General features: G+C 40.1%; 1 protein-coding gene across 1 annotated transcript; it reads right to left on the reverse strand.

Moving 5' to 3' along the window:
* Positions 1-856: 856 nt before the first annotated feature.
* LOC140243417 (mucin-2-like) lies at positions 857-18,661 on the reverse strand. The gene is made up of 10 exons (XM_072323097.1): positions 18,583-18,661; positions 16,860-17,088; positions 15,672-15,721; positions 14,795-14,860; positions 13,303-13,545; positions 8,491-8,634; positions 7,049-7,209; positions 4,489-4,645; positions 3,731-3,845; positions 857-1,737 (listed from the first exon to the last, which is right to left on the reverse strand). The coding sequence occupies exons 1-10, from the start codon at positions 18,659-18,661 to the stop codon at positions 966-968; spliced, it is 2,016 nt and encodes a 671-aa protein (XP_072179198.1). The 3' UTR covers positions 857-965.
* Positions 18,662-18,740: the final 79 nt, after the last annotated feature.

Below are 18,740 nucleotides of genomic sequence, written 5' to 3' on the forward strand. Positions count from 1 at the left end.
TAGGATATCTTAAACTACTTTTTAGTTACGCTGTCCGCAAAAATTGATTACAGACGGAAGGACGGACGGACGGACGTACGGACAACCCGAAAACATAATGCCTCCGGCGACACTTCGTGGCGGAGGCATGAAAATACATGTACCAGATTTGAAGGATGCAAGTTGTGCGCCAGTCTGGCTTTAAGACCCTCCGCTCGTATAATTTTGCAATGGTCTCCGCGGAGGGCGCATTTTGTAAAAGGAGGGCAGTTGGCAAAGCGTTTGGAAACTAGACTAGTTGTGCGCAAATACGTGACCAAAATCTGTGCGTGCGCCCCATAGAGTTCTGTGGCGTGCGCCGCTAGTGTCGCAGCACGGTCGACAGCGTGACCTTTGAAAATGCAGCTCCGATCGCGTTCCCGATTGCATGGCCGTGCGAAAGACTGATTTTCCGCTCGCACAAAAATCTTCGTTTTCGGTATAAAGTAGTAAATTGTGTATGTATGTCAATATCGATAACAAAAACATGAAGTCTAATTAATGAAGATTGTCCTTAATGAGCATGGTCTGAGGTGATAAAAATGATGTCAAGAATCAAAACTCAACGCGATCGACATGTTCGCTTTGTTTTTTGAACCTCACTGGTACAGCCCTGTCGCGTTTTTACAGCGACTGGGCTGTGTATAGTTACCCTCTGGTAGTGAAGTGCCAACACTGAAGAGGCTATCATGAATAAAGAAGACCTTTTTATTTTTACTCTGTTGTAACCTGAACATCACGTGAAAGAAGACACAACAAAATGAATTAGTCTACCTGTTGTGCCTGGAGCTGCTGATGTTGTCTGAAGCTTTACAGACGGAGTTGTGATGGTTGTAAAGAGAGTGGCTGTGGAATACGGCGTAGTAGTTTTAATTACTCTAGGAAAGGTAGGTTGCGTAGGTGGCGTTAGTGTGTGAAAGGATGGCAGTGTAACTTTGGGGGTTGTCTCAAAGGTAGTCTGAACAGATGTTGCTGCCGTTGTAGGGAACTGGGAAGTCGGAGGTAAAGTTGTAAACACCGGCGGAAGTGTCTTTCTGGTTGGAGGGGGAGCAGTTGTAGCAGGTCGCTCGGTCGTGCCTGTTGTCGCGGGTTGAGTAGTCTTCACGAAAGTCGTGCCTACAGGCTGCGATGTGGCTGTTGCCGGTGGCATTGTTTCGGTCGGAGCTTGACTCGAGAGAGACGGGGAAGAGGTGGGAAGGGTAGTTCGAGGAGGTCCCGTCGTAGTTGCAGGCGAAGTTGTGGTTTCTGGCCCTAAAGATATCGACACCACCGGAGTTGTTGTCGCAGTTGTTGCAGGTCGCTCGCTCGTGCCTGTTGTCGCGGGTTGAGTAGTCTTGACGAAAGTCGTGCCTACAGGCTGCGATGTGGCTGTTGCCGGTGGCATTGTTTCGGTCGGAGCTTGACTCGAGAGAGACGGGGAAGTGGTGGGAAGGGTAGTTCGAGGAGGTCCCGTCGTAGTTGCAGGCGAAGTTGTGGTTTCTGGCCCTAAAGATATCGACACCACCGGAGTTGTTGTCGCAGTTGTTGCAGGTCGCTCGCTCGTGCCTGTTGTCGCGGGTTGAGTAGTCTTGACGAAAGTCGTGCCTACAGGCTGCGATGTGGCTGTTGCCGGTGGCAGTGTTTCGGTCGGAGCTTGACTCGAGAGAGACGGGGAAGTGATGGGAAGGGTAGTTCGAGGAGGTCCCATTGTAGTGGCGGGTGAAGTTGTGGTTTCTGGCCCTAAAGATATCAATCACGTACAGAGAAGATTCATACATTGCTTCAAGCAAAGAGAAAAATATCTTTAGAGCAGGAATTCCTGACGAAGGTAATCTTGCATCGTTGTCAACTGAAAGCCGGGGAAGGCGAAAACCTGCCACACAGGGTAATTTGCGTTAACCAAAAAAAAAAAAATAAAAAAATAAATAAATAAATAGCATGATTGCCGAAAGTCAAAATTGCCTTTGAAATATTATTCAAGTCAGAAATAATTTCGAAGTTTAGCGTTTTGAAGATAAAATATACTGTTTGGATGATTACGTGATATCCAGTCGTGATATCAGCTATACAGCGTGTCCCAGAAAAAACGAAACCGAGTTTCATTGCAATTTTTTGGGATCATAATCATATATTTGTTTTATGAGATATGCATGAATGGAAAGATTTATTTCTCTTCTTTCATTTGATGCACAACTCATTGTTCATAATTCATGCATGGCTGAGTTAGAACAATAGAAAGTAATACTACTAAATTTTCATTTGCACGAGCAAATGGCGACTTTGGATGAGTTTTTTGGGCTTTTTCTGCTATCCTTTGTAAAAAATGAAATCATGACCTTAATATCCATTCTTTTACCTTTCAAATGACATCTCATGCGTAAAAAATGATCTACGCCTACTCGAGGAAACCTAATTTGAAAATATGCTTCCATTTTACTCAGAAAGATGGATAGTAAGTAAGGAGTCAGTTAGCTTTCCCGACGCCTGCCCGACTTGGCAAATAACAATGGTCTTCATGCTTCAATGAATTTACACAAACGTGAAGAGAGGGGTTAAAAGGGAGTGTTAGAGACGGTTCGGAATGGGGTCGTAAATTAGTCTTTAATTATTGGTTATGTCTCATAGCTTATTCTTAATGAATGACAACAAAGGGTTGTTCGTCTCATACAGTGTCCTCTGTAAATATCCCCCAAACAACATTCACTGTAGCACTTCGGTTATTTTGTGTGAATTAAATGGTGCAGATGAGCCCATTGTCTAATGCTATGTCGGGAGAGCTGAATGCTTGCTTTTTTTCGACTATCCGTAGAATTGGCAGAAATGAAGCATGCTTTCATACAGATTTTTCTCAAGCATGCGTTATTCATATTTGACTCGTAAGGTCTCATATGAAAGAAGAAAATATGAATATTTGGGTTAAGAACTTTGTTTTTCGAAACCGTAACGTTAAAAGTCTGAAAAATTCACCTAAAGTCACCATTTGCGCGTGCAAATGAAAATTTGGTAGCACCACTTTTCATTGTTCTAACTCAGTCATGCACGAACAATGAACATTAAGTTGTACATCAAATGAAAGAGGAAGAGTTTATCTTTCCATTGATGTATAGCTCGTAAAGAAAATGTATGATTTCGATAGTAAAAAGTTGCATCGAAACCCGTTTTTTTCTGGGACTACTACTACTACTACTACTATTACTACTACTACTACTATACTACTACTATACTACTACTACTACTACTACTACTACTACTATACTACTACTATACTACTACTACTACTAATAATAATAATAGTAATAATAATAGTAATAATAATAATAATAATAATGATAATAATAACAATAATAATAATAATACTTTTGTACAATTGTAACTCAATTGAGAAGGCAGTAACCTGCCACACAGGGTAATTTGAGTTATACAAGAAGCACAACCGCTCCGTATGAAGACTAATGAATAATAGCAGAGAGAAGGCCCATCTCCCTGGTTATATAGGGGTACTGCAACTTATACAGTAATTGCCAAAATATGGAAGCACACTCACTGGGCTAACAAATTATTCAGTACGGAATTCTTGATACTGTTCACTTTTGACAACATCCGTAGGCTCGATGCAGTTACTTTTTTCATATTATTTTCAACATTAGTACGATCAGCCTACTTTTTTAGATCAGTCTCAGTTGAAGAACAATGGGGTGCTTGATAATTATTTCGAACCTGGGCTGGAACCTACTCGTTGATGGGAACCATGTGAGGATGGTGGTTCCAGGGGACGTTGGTTGTGTTGGTACTGGAGTGCAAGTTCCGTTTCGCTCCACCGTGCCGGGCTCGCAGAAGCACCCTTCCACCTCCGGTGTGATGCACTCACCCTGATTGGCGCACCCCCTGCAGGCTGTCGGGCAGCTGTTGTGGCACGGGTAGTAGATCATGTGGTCGTCACATGGGCAAGGTACAGCTGTTAAACAAAAAAGGTAATAAAAAGAAGAATCAATTCACATGATTATATGTGACAGTTAAATTCATTACAGGCCCCAGATAACTGTCGCAAGTGCCAATTACCAGTTGACCTGGAAAAAAAAAAAAGCCTTCGGGGTAAACAATGTTGGTTTCCAGTAATATTTTATTTGTGTTATAACTGTTATATGTATAATGTGTTTCCTTGGCCTTTTGCAATTAAGTTTGTTTGTTTGCTTGTTTATTTGTTTGGGCTTTTATAAGAGAGAGGACTACGTCCATGCTTACTTCATCGACTACATATCTCCCACACTGCACTATCCAATGCTAAGAAAGAAATGACCATCTTTCCTATACTGCGGATTTCCTTTTCAGTATTCCCAGCTATAACGAATTATCCAAGCGGAAGCTGATTCACATTTAATATATACATAATAGTATAACTGAATGAATGCGAGAATAGTGAACGAAAAAAAGGAAATATTGGTAAAATGCAAAAAAAAACAAAAACAAAACAAAAACAGACTGCTTCCTTACGACACAAATCTTCGGTCCGCCAATTGACGCAGACACCTTTCTCAATGCACTTTTGCGCGTAGGCTGCCAAGGCATCACACAAGCACTCGCAGTCGCTTCCTCGGTAACACTTGATGCTGTCGCTGACACAGTGCTCGTAATATCGACTTGGGTTTACCTAATCAACAAAAAAACAAACAAACAAACAAAAACCCCCAAAACCAACCGTAAATATATTTAAAAAAAAAACTTTCGATTAAAAAATACAACAAAATTAGAAACATACACACCACAAGATTTTGCACCCAGAAAAATTGAGGGAGAGAGAGAGAGAGAACCTTAGCAATATATTTTTGGTTTTAGTTCTTGTGTTTTATGTGAGGTAAGTGGTTACAATGACGCCCTTAATTTTGTGGTGTCCCTCATGTGGATTGTTACTGACGTTTCGTAATTGTTGGGATTTTTTTTTTCCTTTTGGTGCGCACGTGTGTGGGTTTTCATTCATTTCTTGGTCAATACTGTCAGTATGTCTGTCTGTCTGTCTATCAGTCCGTCTGATTCTATCTCTCTCCTCTCTCCCTTCTCTGTCCTTCTTTCCCTTCCTCTTTCTCACTCCGACCTTTCTTCCTTTTTTTTTCTTCAATTCAATAGTTTATTTATTTCCATCAAAAATACATGATACAAAGTGGTACATGTGTCAATTTGACTTTCATCCTGCTGGAAAGGACAGTTCATTGGGCACAATATGAAATAATATGCACGAATGGTATTATAACACACAGAAAAGGAACAATGCACACTTTGCAACTGATTGACAAAATTGCCCAATATCGACTCAGATAAGCACAATTTAAATAACAAGCAGTACCCGCTGCATGCTATAAGGATTAGAACCAACACCTGCTGTCCGGCGAAAGCTCGGTGGTCTAGTGGAGATGACGCCTGTCCGGTGACCAGGAGGTCGTAGGTTCGAATCCTGCTCGAGTATGTACGCCCATGATTTTTTATCATGGCTACTTCTAAAAAACTGATCAATTCAGTGCTTATTTACGTCGATGTAGGGCAATTTCTAAATCAGTTGCAATGAAAACATCGCGACGGAAGAATTTCATGAATTTAATGCACACTTTGTCATGGTAAGACCTTGAGAGGTAGTCATAACGATGGAAAAAAGTGTTCCACTAAAAAGCCAAGTTCTTAGGACGTGGAACACTGCAATGAAAACAACAGCAACACCAATATTCCAATAAGATGTATTCATGTTAAAGCCATCAATGTACCAATGTACTTTTGGTCATTGTTATGATGCTGATGTTAAGAGCATACTTTCAACAATACTTGTTATAGAATGGAAATAAAACATATTGTCACATACAGCAATATCATGGCAGGAACAATGCACATTTTGTCAAGGTAAGAAAAAGGAAGAAGTAATCAAAGCCATGTATACCAGGAAAATGTGACCAAAAGAGAAGACATACAAGCGGTCACGCAAACAAAAATAAAAACAACAACACATATGAATTACAGAAATGAAGAGGAATGCGCATACGCAGTTACTTGAAAACAAAGAACGAGGAAAGAGGAGCGGGAAAGAATGGAGAAAGAAATAAAGCTCTCTGCTGAGATTCTGAAACTGGTGCACCAAAGGGCTTTTTACACTTGTAAATTTTTGCTTAGTCCCGTACCAACGGTGGGCTAAGGGGGGGGGGGGGGAGGGGCTTTTTGCCAAAGTGAGTGTAAACAGAACGAAAAAATAATCCTGGGCTAAGCGACGGAGACAAAGTCCGACCCTCACTGACCAATCAGAAACGAGGTAATCAAGTGCTGCCGGTGCGTGCGTATACGTGTACAGTACACAGCGTAATTATGAATATTCATGTGGTTTGGAAAGTCCGGGGCTAAGAAATACGAGTGTAAAAAGGTCAGTTTTCTCCTTAGCCCCGGACAAGAGATAGTACGGGACTAATTGGCGAGTGTAAAGAGCTGAAAAAATTGGTACGGGACTAACGATAGTCCTGGGTCAGAGAAAGTCCGGGGTTAAGAAACACAAGTGTAAAAAGCCCTTTTCTGTTTACACTCGTTTTTGCCAAAGTGGGCTAGCCCCACCGATAGTCCGGTACTATCTGGCCCTGCAAAATAGCAATTGCGGTGCCAACCAAGCGAGTGTAAACAGAACGACAAAATAATCCGAGGCTAAGCGACGGAGACGAAGTCCGACGCCCACTGACCAATCAGAAACGAGGTAATCAAGTGCTGCCGGTGCGTGCATGTACGTGTACAGTGCACAGCGTAATCATGAATATTCATGTGGTTTGGAAAGTACCGGACTAAGAAATACGAGTGTAAAAAGGTCAATTTTCTCCTTAGCCCCGGACAAAAAGTAAAAAAAAAAAAAGGGTAAAAAGCTGAAAAAAATGGTACGGGACTAACGATAGTCCTGGGTCAGAGAAAGTACGGGGTTAAGAAACACAAGTGTAAAAAGGGCTCAAGAGGTGAGATGTGGACATGCAGCCATGAAGGTACAGAAGCTATGCTTTCTACCCCCCTCCCCCTCCCCATGCAATCATTATGCACTCACGAACTGATGGCACTCGACGAAGGGACCTTCGAGAATGGTTTTACACATGACCTCCGCCCACGGCCTCCGTTTCTCTTCCACCTCGCTCACGCAGGCCGGCGTCATGTCGCTGGAGGGAAGACATTCTCGCGTTGCCCAGCTCTCGACGAACTCGTTCACGTCTGGTATGCGTATGCGTATGTGTATGCGTTTGTGTTGAAGGAAATTTGCAATAACACCCCCCCCCCCAAGTAAACAGTATGTATAACATAACAACATACGCACGCGGCCACCATTGCAATTGATTGTTACATAATGAATGTTACAGATTGTTACTATCCAGATAATGAGTAAGAACAGCATAAAAAATTAAAACATTGCATTTTATGGTTGCGAAAACAATAATGGCGGCACGTAAGAATACACACAGAAGGGGTCAAAGAGTTAGATAAGGTATTATTATTGTGACCCTGCATCACAAAACCAACAAAAAGTTGCCAGACATGGATTTTCACTTCAGAACAAATTCTGAAAGAGCAGACTATAAGCTTTAAAATGTATAACTCAACTCAAATGGACTCTGCTAAACTATCCTAATAATTATTGGAAAGAAAGCACCCACGCTGGAAAGTGTGAAGTGAGAAAAGAGACTCTAAAGTACTGGCTCTATCCAAGCGCTTAATCTTTACCAAGCCGTGCTAGCTGTGCAATGAATGGAACACACACACACAAAAAAAAAAAAAAAAAACCCAGGACGTATTGAACACCAGGGCAACAACAATGAAATGATTATCAGATTAAGCTGAAGATAAGCATGCATTATTACCACACTTCATGCATAATTAATGTCAACCTTCAATGCAGTAGCATCTTCCTTTCTAAAAGTTATTAAACAAGTTGAAAGTATGGACAGGGTCTTTAAAAATGAAAAAGACTCATCTAATCACACCATTTAATCAAAAAGTGTTCAAGAAAAGCTGCTAAAAGCACAATCCATTTCCTGTTCGTTTTATGATCCAAAACTTTGGTATTTAGAAGAATACTTGCTTTTTCAGAAATTATGAAAAACTACGCATTTGCTGGGTTGGCCTATTTCACTCATTTTCAGTCCTAACACAGAATCAGTGAATGCGACTTTTTGTTGGTTTCGTGGAATCAGTGAATGCGACTCTTTGTTGGTTTTGTGATGCACGGTCCCGGTCACATTTAGCTTTTAAAGCTCTTGTGACTGGCATGTTAATTGATATGTGCAAAATTAGAATTTAGCGATACCAGAGATGTAAAAATAGACATATAAAACTAAAATAATACACGAAATGTAATATAGCGATGCAAGAATAATTATTATTCGAGTTTATTTCTTTTTTGTTCATTAATATTTTTTTCTTTAGTCATTCATTTATTTTTTGATAATCAAACTCTTCAAGATTTAAAAAAAAAATCAAATATTGCGTTATTTCTACCTCGAGTGGAATCGCCTTGTTGCTTGGTGAAATCGTCATCGGACCTGCCGTCGAAGTCGCCGCACAAGCCACACACTCGTCCCATGTACTCGTCTTTGAGAGTGACGATGACCATGTTTCTGCCGTCCCATTGGACCGCCACACCTGCGAGTAAACGTCAGACACACTTGTAACATCCACAACAATCTTCGAAATATATAAAAAACAATGCCGCTGTCTGGATATCACTGATTTCATCATGTTTACGTGTACTATACATGAAATTCCTTCCTGAAAATTTCGCCGCACCTTATAATCTATTACATAATCATGTAACCGACCATGTACACTTGTACCTCGGTTTGAAAATATTTTGTCGTGCCTTGCTGCTCAGTGATCAAAGTGATCTAACTTTGTGTAAGCCTTTTGTGACATACCTATCCTTATGTTTATGTATTATGTAAGGCACCAACAATATATGTATACATGTACACTTACGTACATGAACAATGATCAAATCGAATCAAATCAGAGTCAAATAATCTTATACTCTGCGTATAAGTCAAATTCACTTCTAGCCATTTTACAAATAAACACATCGAGACAGCAAACTGGAATGTGTTGTTAATCTGATTTATTGATATATTTATTCATTCATTCTTCATTCTAACCTGTATATTCGTTTCTTTGTACTCATCTGTTTCGATTACCTATTGTTTTAAACTAGTGGTGTATTTTTATTTTATTGTATTCTATTTATCTATTTATCTTTTCATTCATTTATTTATTTACTTATTTATCTATTAATTTATTAAGTAATTTATTTATCTATTTATTTATTGGTATATGAAAAGACTGATCAGCAGTAGCCAGTGAAGGACTGAAAGGATCAGTATACAAATGAGAATATGAACAATAATCAAATACAATCAGGTACAGGGAGTATCTCACTGAGCGGCGAACGTTTGCGAACGTAGCGAATTTGAGATTAGCCAACTTTTCTGACGAATGTTTGCGAAAAGTCAAGGTTCGCTTCAACCATTAGCGACAGTTAGCTACTTTTAGCGATGTTTACCGACAATTAGCAACACCTCAGCGAATGTTTGCGAAAGTGTTTGCGAATCACAGGTGGCGACTATTAGCGAATGTTAGCAAATGTTAGGGACAATTTTGCAAATGTTAGCGACAATTTTGCAAATGTTAGCGACAGTTTTGCAAATATTAGCAACTGTTTGCAAATCCTTTGCGACAATTTGGAATGTTCTTGGACCTAGAAAAGTACCAGGCGATTATGTATAGTCAGACCCATAAAACGAACGTTAAAACCTTCCAATGAATTCAGATCTCTTGTGACCAACCGTTCAAAATGGATTTCCAGTATATGGAAATAAATTTCTACCAAGAAGAGGCTCAACGTGTTGCTATCCTTGAAGAGCTGCTTAGTCAGGCTGCTGCTACAGCTATTGTGCAGCATAAGAGAAAGAAAATAAAGAAAAAACAAGAAAGGAAGAAGAAAAGAAAGACTGTTTGGGTCAGAGTCTTACTCTGGTTGTTGCAGAGGACAGACTTTGGTCAATATGAAAAGCTTTTGAAGCAATTATATGATGGAGATGTCAAGAACATCAAGAACTTTCTTAGAGTGATTGTCTGTTTCAGAAGCTTTTACATAGGAACCATAATAGTTATTTGTTCGCTAGCAGTGGTGAATCAAATAAAAATGTTAGCGACACCGTATTACGACCGTTTGCGAATTCTTACGAGTGTTTTGCGAATGTTTGCAACTGTTAGCGAAAATACAAATTCGCAAAGCTGCCCCCCCACGGAAAAACGCAGTAACTGACATTTTTATGAATGTGTACTTTTTTGCAAAAATGAATAGTTTACCCAATGCTCTCCAATGTTAACAGGTCAGTTTTGCACAAAAAAAAAATGAAAGTGACCAAAAATGCAATTTTTCACTTTTGCAAAAAGCAGTAACTGCATCCAGTTGATTCAACTTTGCAAGTTTCCCCACGGAAGAAAACAGTAACTAACAAAGCCCACGGAAGAAAGCAGTAACTAACAATTTAGTCTAATCATTCAGACTCTGTATAGTAGTCCTTCCTGTATATTTTTTCCCTAATACCATTTATTTTTTCTACTATTTTTTTTTAACAATGTAAACAGCAGTTTCTTCCATAATTTAGGGGAGTAGATATAAAAAAGATTGTTTCACCAGTAACTTGACTCTGCCCGCAGGGAATCATATGACAAGTTGTAGAAAAAGCTTCTTTCTGGAGACTAGCAAACCTGGCAGACTCAGCGCGCTCAGAGTGTAGAATACGCGTGCAGCACTAGCTGCATGCGCGTAAATTCTGCAGCATACTGCACAGTAACTAGCTAAACACTGCATCACATCACATAGTCATCACTTGCACAGTATTGCAGGTCTGGTACAGTCTGAGTGATCATGCCCAGTGCTAACCATGCTGTCACACAGTTTCTGCGGTCCAGGCATGCCTGTAAATCTATCATGAATTGCAGAGGAAAAGTCATGGTAGCCATGGCTTTGGCCAGAACCAGAAAATCTAGGTGAGCTGAAAATATATTGAAGGAAGATGAGCACTAGTATTAATGCACTAACGTTAGTCTAACGTTTGATGTAGGCCCTATACCGTAGGTTTACCGCGTACCAGATCTAACGTTACAGAGTAGATCTATTGTTAACTGTTTAGTGTTAGACAAAATGTCAGTAGGCCTAATCTAACGTAGGCCCTAATAGATCTAGGTCTAGCACTAACATTGGGCATAGATCTGTAGTCTAGTTTAAGTGTAATGTCAGAGTTCGACTAGGATCTAAGACGAAGAGACTTGATATTTTATTGTCTAGTCCAGGGTCATGTGTCAGGGGCAAGGCCGGGCACTTCAAAGTTCAATTAGGGTAGGTTCCTAGGCCTACGTGTACCTTATTTTTACACAGAATGCCATTCAATCGACAAGACCTAGCCTAGGTCTAGCGTTAGGTCCTAGATCTTATAGATCTAGACTAACCAGAAAGTAGAAGAACTTTACAACCTGGTGGTGGTAACAATTCTCCTCCTATGGTCATGTGACATGTGCAGTTACTGCTTTTTTCCATGGGGAAAACAGCAGACTCCTGGCCGTCTGCAGTTACTGCTTTTTTCCGTGGGGAAACTACCCAGAAACAAGGGTGAGCCACCGCAGTAACTGCATTTTCCTAAATAACATTTAAAAAATAATGGAAACATATTTTTTTCCTAGGTAGTGTTAGACAACTAGGTATGGTGCATAATCATACCACAAAATTATTTTTGAATGTTTCTGTGTTTTTAAAGAATCTGCAAAAAACACAAAATCGCATTTATCTCAGCTCAGCAGTTATGCAGTTACTGCTTTCTTCCGTGGGGGGGCAGAAAGGTTCGCAAAGAAATTTTGAACATGTTCAAAATTCCTTTGCGACAAGAAAAACTGCGAACTTTCTTGCGACTGTTAACGAACCTTTTGCAACCCTTTTACGAACCCTGGCGAAATCCCAAATTCGCTACGTTCGCAAACGTTCGCCGCTCAGTGAGATACCCTCTACGGTGTACTCTCAAGCAAATATAAAATATGAACAAAATATGAAATGGAAACTCTACATACACACAAATACAAATTAAATACAATTAATAATCAATGACGATTGCCTCGCGATACATACAATTTTCAAACCTATTGCAGGCCGGTAACAGTTAGGTGGGCTCATGGTGGGTTCAGGGGATTTCGCGGAACGTCTCCCCCTGTATCCCCCTTCCTTTGACTTTGGGGTCGAGGATGGCATTCCTCTACATCTAATTTTGTGAATTTTGCTGAGAAAACGGGATTGTTAAGATGGATCTTTGCTGCATCTGCCTGTCTGAAAATAGCAGCTGGTTATCAAAAACAAAACAGCATTTTTCATTGCCTCATCCCTACTGGAAATAACACAGTGTCCCACAGTGTGTTCACAGTGTGTTCATAGTCGGCTATGTGAAAACGCTCGAATTTAACAGTGTTAAGATGATTTCACACTGTGGTGCAGTTTTCACAGAGTATTCACATAGCAATGTTTTGTTTCACACTGAAAATTGACGACTCGGATTGTGTTCATACTGTTAAAACGCTAGAATTTAACAGTGTGAACAGATTTCACACTGTGTTCACACTGTGGTTCTAACACGGTGGGGCATTATGTTCTTTCCAGCAGGGATATCATGAAACACATACTGCGGCGCGCCGCCGCGGCGGCACGAACTGACGCTTTGTTCCTGTCATGCAATGCGACCTCTTTCCACTAGACATGCTTGATGAGCATACTGTCCGTCTTGAAATTAGGGACAACGGGTTCGGAGATCTTTTCACTTCGGTCAGACCAAGTTATACGTAGTATACAGTTCTATAATGGAATGGACTTGTGACCAACATAGCAGAGACGGATCAAGGAATTACGTAAAGGGGAGGCGCCATTACAAGATAAAAGGAAGGCGCAACGCCACCCCCCCCCCAATTTTTTTTATTTTTATTTCCTTTGTTTTGACAAAAAAAAATAAAGAGGGGGCGCCCCCCCCCCTCTGGATCCGCCATTACATAGGCATGTCTTCATCTTTACTGGTTAAGTTTCATTTAAAGCAGTAGCAGTAGCAGCAGCAACAACAACAACAACAACACCAACAACGGAAATTGCAGCAACAACAATTACAAGAACAAGAACAAAAACATCAACTACACAGCCAGCAACAACAACATAACATATCCCGGTAACATGGGTAAGGGAAAAAAAAAGATGTCGTTACGATCGCGATAATCTTGGCGTACCTTCGTGTTGCACTAATGTGTATCTTCCGCCGATATCTTGTACGCAAGCACAGGCCTCCGGGGGTCGAACCTTGGGGTCGGCGCCGCGGATGAGGTCGATGGTTATGTCGACGAATTCGATGTGGACGGACTTGGTGCAGAAGGCCCCGCCCTCGGCGCAGTCGATACTCTCGATCATGACGCTGAAAGTCCTGTTGGTGTTTGGCGAACAGCCGTCCGTGGCCATCATGTATGAACAGGAACCTGTGCAAGAATGGTAATAAGAGGAAGGGGGGGGGGGGGGGGGAGAGAAAGAAGGGGGTGGGGGGGGGGGGGTTGAGGGAAGTGAGAACATAAACGATAATCGAATATTGAAGTCTTTGCGTAACCATTTTTGTTTACACTCATGTGCATGCATTTATATACATGTGTGAGAAAGGACAGAGAAATCGATGCGTAGCTTTCACATCATTATTCCTCTCACCGTTCCTCCTTTTCGGAAAAGTGCAAGAGTTGAAAAATTGGTCTCCGCCGGGAATCGGACCTGGGTCTTTGGCATGGAACGCCAACGCCTTAAACAGCTCGGCCACGGAGACGTCATAGCGGTTCAGGCAGACCCAAGCGTGATTCCCCGACGGACCAACCTTTCAACCCTTTATGTGTATGTTCCTTTTTGGGGCAGGGAGTTTTGAATAACAACCAGCCGCGTGCCTCAGCTGGATCTTTTAATGAGATTCACGCACCGGTGAATTGGGATAATGTTTTTGCGGAAGAAATCACCGCTACAACAGCGTTTTGGTTATATACATGTATATATATATATACATATATATATATATATATATATATATATATATATATATATATATATATATATAATATATAATATATATAATATATATAATATATATAATATATATAATATATATAATATATATATATAATTTTGACTACAGCCACTGCAAGACAATCACACATTTGCCAGGCAATGTTACCTCGAATAAAATTGCAACATCTATAACTACAAGTATTTTTTTTACACTTCTGAAACTCTTGTCTCTCGTATTATTTCTCTTTCTTGTTTCTCCTTTTCTAATCTGTCATTTTCTTTTTACAGCTTTAGGAAAAATTGGTGTAAAATGAATGTGAAATTAACAAATAAACAGTACGCAAATTAAAAAAAAAAAAAATCAGTTCACACCATTACAGACATGAATCCCTACGAAATCGATTATCCCAACTCTCTAACAAACTGAAACAAGCCTGCAAGTACATTAGCAGCAACTGCTTCCCATACATTACTCGTTGCCAGATACGTTTTCAATTTCATTTGCTCAATTAGGAATATGAAACGTGAAAGATTTATCATGTGAAACAAGGGATGGGCCACGTCAAGTGCACTTGCGAACTCGCACATACATTGTAAACACATACACATACACACAAAGAATTTACAACAATATTTGCCCCGGAATGCAGATAAAGGGGAAAAAATATCTTGCCAATACTTTACCATCGTAGTTGAAGACATTGTTGTCAAAGGTGATGAAGGAGGAAATGCCATAGGCCCAGCACGATCCTGTTGAAAACAGTCGGGAAAAAGAAAATGTTGGAAAAAAAAATTACAGCAAGTTCTAAGAACATCTATAAAACGAAGGTCGCAATGATATTTAAAAGTGTAGGCTGCTTCAGACGTGTCTTCATTATTTGAAATTGACTTTTTCGTCGAATCATTATAAAATAAGGGACTCTTCGATCGTGTGGACATTCTAGCTTATTAGAGCGGTTCTAAATGGCTGCAGTCCACTCGTGATTTCCGCGGTGTTATTAACAATTTCGATTTGTTATGACGTCATGGCCCCGTCCTCTCCAGCGGGCCGGCTGTGGGGGGGGGGGGGGGGGATGGCCCGGGACGCTCGGGCTCCCGCTTGTTTTTGTTTTTTGTTTTCGTTTGTTTTTTGTTTGTTTGTTTGTTTGTTTGTTTGTTTTTTATAATACGTAGTAATAAGGCCTACATTAGTCTGGTTTCCAGACCCTTTGCGAACTGGACTCCGACTTCGTCCAACTGGACGAAGTCGCCGCCCCGGTGATAAACCTACTCCAGTTTTCGACGCTGAGGGCATCACTATCTAGTATAGCAGAATAATACGAGCAGAGGGTCTGGAAGCCAGACTAGGCCTATATAGGGTCTCACCACTAGGGGCCCTCCGCTATATATTTTTTTTTATTTTTTTTTTTGTCGGAAGTGGCACCAGAAATATAAACTTGGTCCCATACTCTTAAGAACACAGCCCAGACCCCGCTACCTACTTGATTGCTGATGAAATTTCCAGCTACACCGGGACGAATTAATTAATTGAAAGCCGAAATTGAAGGGGAGGGGGCCTTACCTTCATCAACAGTGGAGGCGCATTCCCACGAGGACCCAGCGCGGCAAATGCTTTGAATGAAAATTATCATAATACACAATTGGTGACAAACAACTGTTCTTTTTATTTACTTTTTATAACATTAATCCTCAATAGTAAGGACAGTACTTGAGGAGCTGATAAAATGCACGTTTTATTTCATCCATTTCATTATAATTATACAAAAATATTATTACAGTACAACATTTACATATACGTGTTCATACAAATTCAACGCAACATTACGAGATAAAGGACAATACTACGAACACCTGACGAACGAAAATACAATTATAGACTGTGACTTTTATAACTGCACCAGTTGTTGGAAATGGATCTTTATTAATCTCAGATGTAGCGAATGTGGCATCTCTAGCTATTCAAGGTTAAACCCTGTTACAGCGAATTGACATCCAAGGATTACTAAGAAAAAGACCCCACCAAATCCTTTATTTTTCACAATGATTTCATGCCCGCTTCCTATGCAAATATCAAAGGGTATCTTAGGACATCTATGTGGATTTTATAACTTAAAGTGTATCTTTGCCCCAAAAATTATTTTTGATATGTGAAAGAGACACATTTCAGTAGTCCATTGCACCAACTTTGAGAGAAAAGGGGTCATTAATTAGTGAAATAATGCATCTGAAAGTTTCTTAACACAATGGGTCTGGAAGGCAAGACTACAGCAAACCCTATTGTTTGTAGTGGGTTACGGAACCACAGCGGTTCCTGAATCTCCCAGACACAGTGTGTTTGGAAACTTTGAGATGCATTATTTCACTAATTAATGACCCATTTTCTCTGAAAGATGGCGCAATGGATTACTGAAATGTGTCTCTTTCACATATCCAAAATAATTTTTTGGCCAAAGATACACTTTAAAAAATATATGAAGCAATGAATAAGAATTCAAATGAATTCAATTCAATATAGGTATACCTTTTTCTCACCAAACATCTTAGCGATACATAATACAAAGTATTCATTCGACAATTCATATTCTCTTCACAATATTGGAACGAAGTACAGGTCATAAAACACTGTAAAATGTGATAGAAAATGTATGTACAGATTATTATAATAATGAGAAAGCAATGCATACCTTGACATCGTGACAAAAAGTAAGTACAAGGAATAAAAAGGAGAAGAGTATTGATGCGAAGTTACCAGAGATCGCTTCCATATTTTCGAATCACGCCCACTGCGTACGGTGTGCCGTCCATAACGCAGGGGCAATTCTTCGGAGCCACACATCGTTCGTTCCACTCGTCCAGTACCTGTCCCTCGGGGCACTGACACCCCTCCTCGCAATCGTCGTCCCCGCACACCAGGGAGTGGATGTTCCTGCAAGTCCTGGGACACACGCACCGGCTGACCACCTGCCCGTAATTGCATTCTGTGACGACAGAAGATTACATGTACATACACAAATTCATGTGCAAGTGAATACGTTAGGAGAAACCCGCATACATTTATGTTGTACTTTAAATCATCAACCATTGCATTTTTTTTTTTAATATAACGAACACAGTTAAAACGAAATACCGGTTATGACGAAATCCAAATTAGGCCGCAACGTTATCAGCTCCATGTTCTTTTTTTGTTTCTTTGTTCGGTTATAACGAAATTTCGATAATAATAACAAAAGAAAATTGCCGGCCCCGAGGACTTTGTTATAACAGGAGTTCACCGTATCTATCTATCTATCTATCTATCTATCTATCTATCTATCTGTTTATCTATTTTTTAATTCGTATGAAAATATCATAGCATGCTTATTATATTCTTTACATGTGAGCAGCATTTGAGCAAATTGACCTCAGGCAACTCCCAGGCAGCGACGGGATACCCCTCCCCCAGCCCCATCTAATCAACTGATATAAGACAGTCATAATGCGACCATGGCATATAGTTGGCATATTTTTCACTGTCACTGGTGTAAAGAAATCAAATCAAATCAAATCAAATCAAATCAAATCAAATCAAATCAAATCAAATCGATTCGAATCGAATCAAACCAAATCAAATCTAATCAACAGATAAAAATCCACCTCCTAAAAAACAGAAACAAGAACTACGATACAAGATTGTTGTGAAGATAGATCTAAAGGCCCTAGAGTATAATAATGGGAGGGCGGTGCAGCTGACAGGAAGAGATGGCGCATTTCCCTGAATGGGCAGGAGAAGCTCATGATCGCAGTAGCAGGCAAGGGTGCCCGAGATAGATAGATAGATAGATAGAGAGATAGATAGAAGATAGATATATAGATAGATAGATAGATGGATAGATAAATAGATAGATAGATAGATAGGTAGATAGACAGATAGATAGATAGATAGACAGACAGACAGATAGATAGATAGATAGAGATAGATTAGGTAGGTAGGTAGACAGATAGAAAAATAGATAGATAGATAGATAGATAAATAGATAGATAGATAGATAGATAGATAGATAGATAGATATATAGATTAGATAGGTAGGTAGACAGACAGACAGATAGATAGATAGATAGATAGATAGATAGATAGATAGATAGATAGATAGACGATGCGCACAATTAGTATGACCCAAGTAGTGATAAGGACTGTCACTAACGCACAGGACTGGCGTCCAGTCACAAAAAAAATAATGACGCTTTAATTCTTATCGGCGGTCCCGAGTTTGAAACACGTCAAGTACCCACGTCCGTGGACAAGACGTTCCTACCAACCATTTCTCTGGCGACCCAGCTGTATAAATGGGCACCTGGCAACACTAGGGCAATGATAATGGTAAGGCCCTCTGTCCATGGTCATTCTTAACAGACGATGCAAGACCATTATGTACAGAAGATATCAGGTAATCCACCAAAGCACGAATGAGAAGGAAAAGAAAAGAAAAACTTACCTCTGCACGGCACTTCTTCACAGTAGATAGTGCCATTTACACACGTGCTGAAAATAAAAGAAAGATGACATGATATCATCCCTTTAAGGTTTTAAACCTTGTTCTTCTTCCATTCTTCACATTGCAGTACATATTTCGGGGAAAAAAGTTATAGAGTA

The sequence above is a fragment of the Diadema setosum genome, chromosome 20 (genome assembly GCF_964275005.1).
Source record: "Diadema setosum chromosome 20, eeDiaSeto1, whole genome shotgun sequence".
Lineage (NCBI taxonomy): Eukaryota > Metazoa > Echinodermata > Echinoidea > Diadematoida > Diadematidae > Diadema > Diadema setosum.

Coding starts and splice junctions, on each gene's coding strand:
- LOC140243417 (XM_072323097.1), bottom strand. CDS start 18,661: ATGATATCATGTCATCTTTCTTTTATTTTCAGCACGTGTGTAAATGGC. Junction 15,722..16,859: donor AAATATGGAAGCGATCTCTG/GTAACTTCGCAT, acceptor TTTCATTCAAAG/CATTTGCCGCGCTGGGTCCT. Junction 3,846..4,488: donor GCGGACCGAAGATTTGTGTC/GTAAGGAAGCAG, acceptor ATCACACCGGAG/GTGGAAGGGTGCTTCTGCGA.